Here is an 8191-nt window from a genome sequence, read left to right as displayed (position 1 = left end):
CTATTGTGAAAATACAGATATAGACCAAAGCAAAAACTGATGAAAACAAACATGAAGATCAGCTGATCTGTTGAAAACTAGATTAGCTATGTGACATACATACATACACATATTGTTCTTTCTTAGATAAATCTGCCTCAACTAATACCGTCGTTCTCCTGCCTTAGTCCACCTCAAGGGTCTTGTGGCAACATTAAAAAAAAAATGTGGAACTAGATAAAACATTAATGTTTGCATCCTTCTATAGAAAATTCAACCTTAATTTTTATTACTTTTACTTTAATCAGCAGAGTTTGTTTTATTTTGGGGGGTATTTCCTGCCCACCACTTCGGCAACTACTGCCATACATTTATTTATAGTATGCATTTAGTAAACAGCAACAAAAAATGTCACATAATGTAAAATTGCTCAATGCTTCCTGCTGTTACTACAACATTGAACCTCTTTTCATTCAATTATTCAAAAATAAATCCAAAATTCCAACAAATTGAAGTCCTGGGCCAGTGTTTATTCTGAAATTTTGAGAGTTAATGGTGTAGTGACTAACTTAATTCAAACAAAAGCTCCCATGCCACTTCATAGCAGGACTTGTTATATATAGATACTAGATACTTGTTTTTATTCCTCAAAAAAGGAAGTAAAGCTGTCATCCCAACGGTGTCAGAAAAATGTTGCTCCTCATCCTGCTTGAACACATTTCTGAGTGAAGCTTAACTCCTTCTCTGACTCAGCAAGCCATTTACGACATTAGTTGGCACTTTACAGTGGCTGAAACTAAAGAGCAAGACACACTCAAACTGAGAAGTGCAGCCACAAAAAACTACTATAACACAATATTTCAACATTCTTCAAAATAAAATGCAAACATATCTATAAATGTAAATACATAAAACCATTCAAAATTAAGCAAATTATTAACTTATATTGCATTCTGTCTTTAGTGGCTCCAACAAATGGGTTCCAGATGGTGAATCTTCTCATATTTTAAAGATGGATGTAAAGTAACAATGTAAACTTGAGCAAAATTCACAACATGTTGGAGGAGCAGGCCTCAAACACCAAGGTCTGCCTGTAGCACTGCCTTTGACTGCTGGCTTATCGGAGGAAAGGGGGTTTGTGGAGCAGGAAGTCTTAAAGAGACGGCAGCTAAATATGTGTTCAGACAGAGGCTGAAACAAGGGTTTTCTATGACACCAGCATGAAAAAAATTAAGGATATTGTTAGCTGTAAATCATTTAAAGCTACTATAAGGGCACCAGGGATACAATGTAAAAGCTCAAGAAAGCAAAAAAAAACCCTTCTTCAAATGTGTCAATTTAAGACTCAAAGCTAAAACAGAAAACCTTTTATGCAGATGTTTCTTTTCACTACATATTTATTAAATCAAAAGTGTTCATTCTCTTGATACCCTTGCATATTAATAGAATAGAATAGAATAGAATAGAATAGAATAGAATAGAATAGAATAGAATAGAATAGAATAGAAAATACTTTATTTATCCCCGAGGGGAAATTCAGGAGTCACTGCAGCATTTAAGAAAACAAAAGTAACAAAGAGTATAGAAAGTGCAAAAAAAGTCCATAAGAAATTAGATGACGACACCCCGTCCACCACTCGTCCACCACTCTCCAGCCCAGCCAGTCTCCACCTCCACAGGGTCCAGGACTGAGCCTCCCCAGAAGTCTGTTCAGTCTCCGTCTCCTGGATCCTGTCTGCTCACAGCAGGCGAAGCTCCTCCAATGTGGCGCCGGCGTCCGATGTTAGCTCCGTCAGCCACGTCCGTGAACAGCACGATGCCGCTGGATTAGCACAGCTAGCTCGTCCATCCCCCGGAGCTAGATCCCACGTTCCCAACAACGATGGATGGAAGGACAGGTCCACGTCGTCACCTCCCAGCTCACATCCGAGAACCAGCACGTGGTCCTCACCTCCTCCTCCTCAGCTCGAGGGAAATCATCAAGCCCTACACTAGTTAGCATTGACATGCTACAGGCTGCTAACAGCTAATTTTGCATGTAAACAATGCAGCCATGGTTACATGTAGGATCTCCAGACAAACACAGGAGAAAAGTAGTAAAAAAAATATATATATATGGCCGAAGCCACAAAAAGTTTGGTGTCCGTGACCGACAATGAACCATACAAAGTGATGATCCACTCCAAAAACAAAGATTACGAAAAAAGAGACAAAAAAATTACAAGAAACGGACAAAGACGAGAGAGCTGCTGCAACAGGCAGCTACTTGGGTAGCGCCTAGCAACGAAAAAAAAAAAAAAAAAATTCAATAATTCAGATCTTTGGTCCACGACACTTACATAACCAGGACTCAGCTTTTTTGAAGCTTCCACACCAACAACTGCTTGTTCATCAGCAGTTTAGATATCAGTCGCATGGCAGAAACTGTGAAAATACCTGTTTCGTGACAACAAGGTTTTATGGATCACTGTAATCACGCTTGTAAATCAGCATCAATTGGAAAGAATTAGATAGGTGGTTGTTGTTGTTTTTTTTCTTCAAGTCTTAATTTAGGATTTAGAAGAATGACTGAACTGATGTTTATCTTGGATGATCAGGGATGATACAAGAAAGCGTTTATAGAGATTGAAAACAGCAAGACTTCACAAAGAGAGAGGACGACTGTTGAGTGAATCCAGTAGGGGGCAGCAGCACGATGTGCAAACACTTTAACACGACAGCTGCTGGGTGAGGATGAGTCAGGGAGGTGGCTGCAGTGAGGAGTGCACTGCAACTACAAAACATTAAAAAAAAAAAAAAAAAAAACATCAAGTGTGCGCAAAACAGGCAGACTGGCGCACAGAAGAAACTGAGGGGATCAATGGGGGCCGCACAGCTCCAAACCAAGATAAACACTTTTCAGTAAAAATAAAAAAATAAAAAAATCTCTAAATAAGAGATGTAAAGATGAATCAACCACAACAGGAAGAAAAATAACTACATACATCCACTAATGCTTCTTAACTGTTGAGTCATTTAAGGTTAAGAGCAGATGGGGGCATTCACATGTGCACAGCCTTTTGTGCCCTGGAGTCAGTGTAAAAACTGGTTGGACACAGTAAATGATTTGATAATAAATATTCAGTAAAAAGATGAGAAATCTTTGTTAAAAACATGATAAAAACCATTGAAACTGTGGTCAGAGGAATTCACCCGAGCCGTACCAAAGCCGTCTGCCTGCTCGTCATATGATCAACTCTCCTCCCTCAGACTCCAGCAGTCTCCACGCTGCCAACTGAAACCCACAGGAGGAAACGCCAGAGTCTGCTTCCCCTTTAAACCAGCCTGCACGAAGAGTGTGGAGACTTCACATCCTCACATCAGAATTACTTCTCCCCAGTCCAGCGAGCGTGTCCCTGCACAGTCCTGTCCCCCACGCTGAGCGCGTCTTTGCGCTGTTCCTCTGGAGGATTCCACTGAGTCAGGCGGATAAATGGAGTCATCTCTCGAGTTGTCAAACTCTATGAGCAGCGTGGCCTCGCTGCTGAATCGCTCCCGGACTTTCAAAGTTCTGGTGATCGGTGACTCCGGGGTGGGGAAGACGTGCCTCACACACCGACTCTGCGCCGGAGAGTTCCCCAGCAGAGTGGAGGCGACCATCGGGGTGGACTTCCGCGAGAAAGTGCTGGACATCGACGGAGAGAAGATCAAGGTAACTGGCAAAGTCTGTGCAGCAGACACCTCGAGCAGTGGACGGATTAAAACTTGTGTAATGTGACGGAACCTGCCTCACAAGTTGCATCCTTTACACTTGTTGATCTTTCATCCGGTTCAGTTCATTTATATCCTGTATCTAAAACCAGCCTCTGCAGGGATGACTCTTTTTAATTCTGTTCAGAAATGTTTCTCTTCATCTTAGTCTAATTTTTGACAAATAGCATAAAACCCCATGAGTCCTAGTGTGGGGATCTTGGTTGATGGTTGTGTTTGGTCAGCTGATTGAGGAGTCTGGCCTTCCCAGGGTGTTTTTTAAAAGCCTGTTTGCAGTGTTAGCTCTGTATTCCCACAGGCTCTTTCATAGAGCCCAGCATTGCAGTGCACCAGCTGCTGAATGACTTATTTGTCCCACACCGAATGACTGAATTCTCTGGATTTCAGTCAATCAGCAGACCTGCGTGAGTTTGCAGAACTAATGCACAGCTAATGCTGCCTGAAAATCACTCAAAATGTTATTTATGCGTGGCTGAGGTGGCATGTTGGCTGTGGCATGAGAAATGTTTGACTTTCTATCTCACAACTGGAGTTCAGTTTAATATCATGACTTTGCTGCTTAAAATTCTGTTTGATTTCTGCTTTTCTGCAAGTGTTTGAGTTGGTTTCGTGGATGATTTTTGAGAGGGATCTGAAAACAACCACACAACAGAGGAAGTGTCTGTCTTTGGTATCTTTGATCAAACAAGACAAGGAATCAGGCTTAGTGTCTAGAGCTTATAAAGACAATAGACAGTCCTAGATAAGGATATCTCATGATCCCAATATGTCTACACATGTCCGGCGTTTGTTTATAAGCTTTGAAAAGCTCTATGGGACATGTAGTCTCAAGGCAAGTCCCAGTCATTCAAACGTTAAACCTCGTCCAAATACAGGAGAGGTCATGAGTCAGATAACGTTAGATTGATTAGTCTCTTTGTAACAATGGCTACACTCTTCCAATCAAAAAAGTTTTCAACAAGGCAAAGTTCAAACCAAGTCTCAAGGTTACCACGTCAGGTTTCAGTCCCAACCAAGTCCTAAATTATTCTTCTTCTTTCCAAACTCAGCTCAACAAGTTCCCAGGTAAACAGGTTTTTAAGACACATCTTTCGTAAAGAAATTAAGTATCTGAAAAAAAACTCTATCCAAACCAAATCTGAGGTTTACCTCTAAAGGTCTCATGTCAGCCAAGTAGAGTCTCAATCCAAACTATCTCTGATGTAAATTAAGTACCGGCTGTCCATGAAGTCTCTTTACAATTTACAAAAACTCTTACAAGAGGAAATGAAGAAATATTTGAAAAGTGTTACTAAATGAGGAGTAAGTATTAAAGTTTTTTATCTAATTCATTAGGAGAACTAATTTTGTAAGAGATCACTGAAACGCTTGTCTTATAAGATCAGCGTTTTCCACAGATATTCTTGGTCATCCACTCCTCTCTTTATCTGACACTTTTCATACATTTCTTGTGTGTGAATTGATGGACGTGAGGAGGATCTCATCCATGCTTAGCTCTGTTGTTTCCCTGAGTCTACGTATCACATTAAGTTTGAATAAACCACCACACACATTGTGCCTTTTCTTGAGGAGCAGACATTTTTTTAGGGGTTCATTTAAAGGGGTTGAGAGGAGTTTGAACATGATCTTGAAAAAGTCCCCCTTCTATATGCCTGATCCTAATTCACACTTTAAAATGAGATTATCAGCACCAAAATTACAGGTTACAGGTCATTTCAAAATGCTACTTCTTAGTTTCAATCAGGTCAAGCAGGACTGAGTTGATTTATGGCACGTCTGGGTCTCTATGGCAACACCATGCTGGCTGACGAAGTTTAGTCCTGAGGAGGGAGATTGTGTTTTTCTCTGCTGAAAACCATTTCTGTGATTAATTTTGTAGTGATGGTGGACACTGGAGCCTAACTGTCAGACAGAAAAAGACAGAAGAGCTGAAGAAAGATAAACAGGAGAGAGATAGAGCATGAGCTAAAGGCTAACACAGGGGCTAAACTGTTTGTGCTAATGTTGATTCCAACCCACAGTCAGCAGTTATTCTGCAGTGGTCTGTTCAAACTTGAGAGTCTATCAATAAAATAAAGAGTGAGGTTACGTTAGCTCTGATTGGTAGATGACTGTCAGGACAAAACCAGGATTTACAAACATTACATATCACAGACACGTCTTAGAGGCTGCCAGCTGCTCTAAATATAAACGGCTACCAAACTGCTTACAAACTGACAGTGTTTACTTGTTGTCATGTTAGCCTACAGATACGTCGGAGCACTGGACTGCCGATAACACTACAAGTAGCCGGCTACTATAATGTTTATTTGATGTCACGTGTCAAACCGTAGCTCTATGGAGCTGTACTGACAAATATCTTACCTCGGTGCGTTGTGTCCAGTAAAAATTTGTCTTGAACAAAGAAAATTTGTTTTAAACTGTTCTCCATTCAGTTCCAAAACGAACACACACCTCGCTAAAAATAATTTACAACAGTGTGCAGAGACTCCAGGCCAGAAGGTGGCGAGGGAGTGCAATTAAAACAGATCCTCCTCACATGTGTAAATCTGATAGTGTATTCCAAAAAAGCTATTTTTGTTTAATTACAAAGTGTGCATTATTTTTCAGTTTTAAGTAACCTTACTGCTTCTTTGACGCAGTTCACCTCATACTTTTGTACCATTTCAAGTTTTTCACTGGACTTGCCTGAATATCAATAAAATCTGAAAATTTTGGGGTGTTGCAAAACTCTTGACAGGAAGTGTCAATTCACATCATGTGAAGAACTTTGTGGCTTTGTTCTGTGGAAGGTCACATACTAAGAGAGCTTTACTTAGTTATTAAATACCCAAACTTCCTTACCTTGTGGCGAGGGCGAGGAATACGAGGCAGTCTGTAAGGCTGTTTTCAAGCCAGCCGCTCAGATCCTCCTCATAACATCTTTAATAGAGCTTCTTTTAACGACAGGATACCTGAAATACACTAATGTGATTAAAAACTATGATAATTACTGAGTGCATAGAACAAATCTGACAGTGATATCTCAGTAATTGCCTTTTTGAAACATCTTTTTAATTGTAAATAAACTTTATTTACACCCTACAGTCCATTGAGAGTCCCATAAACAAATGCAAACTCAGCTTCAAATAACTTAAGATCAACTTTATTAGTCTACAAAAATCTTCTAAGTTTAACAAAAAATAGTCAGTGTGTTTAGCTGTGTCAGGCTTCATGTCAGGCCTTAAACAGAAATAATCACTTTATATTCGAAGACCCTTTTCTTAGATAAGAATTGGAGCATTGAATGAAGGTGAAAAAACTGCAGGTAACAAACAGCTCACAGAGATGTTTGGTTGTTTTCCGTGTGATGACTCAGAGCGTGGGGTATTTCAACACATGATCTCATTCCCTTTCTGTGCCTCCAGCCCCGCTCATTTCCTCTTTTTCATATTGTTGTATCGTTGTGTGTCTTCTCCCCACCAGCTCCAGCTGTGGGACACAGCAGGACAGGAGCGTTTCCGTAAGTCCATGGTGCAGCACTATTACCGTAACGTCCACGCGGTGCTCTTCATCTACGACGTGACCCGGCCGACCAGCTTCAGCGGCCTGACCGCCTGGGTGGAGGAGTGCCGACAGAACTCCCTCGGACAGGAGATCCCCAGGTATCCACAGCGCTCTGTGTTCATGATCATGTCTCCTCCAGTCTCTAAGTAATGTGTCCCTCTTTGCACTCTGACCTCACAGGTTCCTGGTGGGTAACAAGAGTGACCTCAGAGACCCTCACAGGACTGAGGGCCAGGTGAGCCAGGAGCTGGCCACAGGCTTCGCCAAAGCCAACGGCATGTTGTTTTTTGAGACTTCAGCCAAAAACCCTCCTAATAAATGTGTGTCAGTTGGACAAGCTGATGGGGACGTGCCGTATCAGCAGGACAAGCTGGAGGACATCGTTGTTGCTCTCGGAGCCAAGCTGAAGAGGCAGAAGAAGGTTTCAGCACACGCCTCGGCGTACACGGCGTCCTTTAACGTGAGCAGGAAGAGAGCGGAGAAGGATCAGTGGCACTGCTGCTGAGGCAGAGCCGCAGGGAACTATCAGATGGCTGAATGGGACTTTTATCTCTGTGTGTGAGTGTGTGTGAGACGTGTGTGTGAGAATGAGTGTGCTATCCAGTATGTTCACTTTCGACCAAAGATCAGAGATACAAAAAAAAACTTTTTTTTGTTTAAGTTGATGTTTTAAAAAATATGAGATGTCCTGCTGTGAATTCTGTGTATATTTTTGATTCTATTGTTTACAAAGCTGATGAATAAAAAGAATGAGAGTATTGTTTGGTGATCCAAAGTGACCTCAGGTTATCTACGTTCACTGGGAGCTGCAGCTGTGATCCAGCCTTTGGCGGCTGTGAGTGTTTGGATGAATGTCTGACCAATGGTCTGAGATCAGCTGACATAAAGCATCCACAGTTCTTCAAGAGCATCTTCA

At 41.4% G+C, this 8191-nt stretch overlaps 1 protein-coding gene across 1 annotated transcript; it reads left to right on the top strand.

Moving 5' to 3' along the window:
- The first annotated feature begins 3259 nt into the window (after window positions 1–3259).
- Window positions 3260–8191, top strand: LOC141808771 (ras-related protein Rab-33B-like). The gene is made up of 3 exons (XM_074695478.1): window positions 3260–3670; window positions 7195–7373; window positions 7456–8191. The coding sequence occupies exons 1-3, from the start codon at window positions 3452–3454 to the stop codon at window positions 7778–7780; spliced, it is 723 nt and encodes a 240-aa protein (XP_074551579.1). The 5' UTR covers window positions 3260–3451; the 3' UTR covers window positions 7781–8191.

The sequence above is a fragment of the Halichoeres trimaculatus genome, unplaced genomic scaffold (genome assembly GCF_033239565.1).
Source record: "Halichoeres trimaculatus isolate MK-OKI-2021-1 unplaced genomic scaffold, fHalTri1.1 fHalTri1_scaffold_2, whole genome shotgun sequence".
In the NCBI taxonomy this organism is placed as follows: domain Eukaryota; kingdom Metazoa; phylum Chordata; class Actinopteri; order Labriformes; family Labridae; genus Halichoeres; species Halichoeres trimaculatus.
This window is presented reverse-complemented; position numbering and strand designations above follow the sequence as displayed.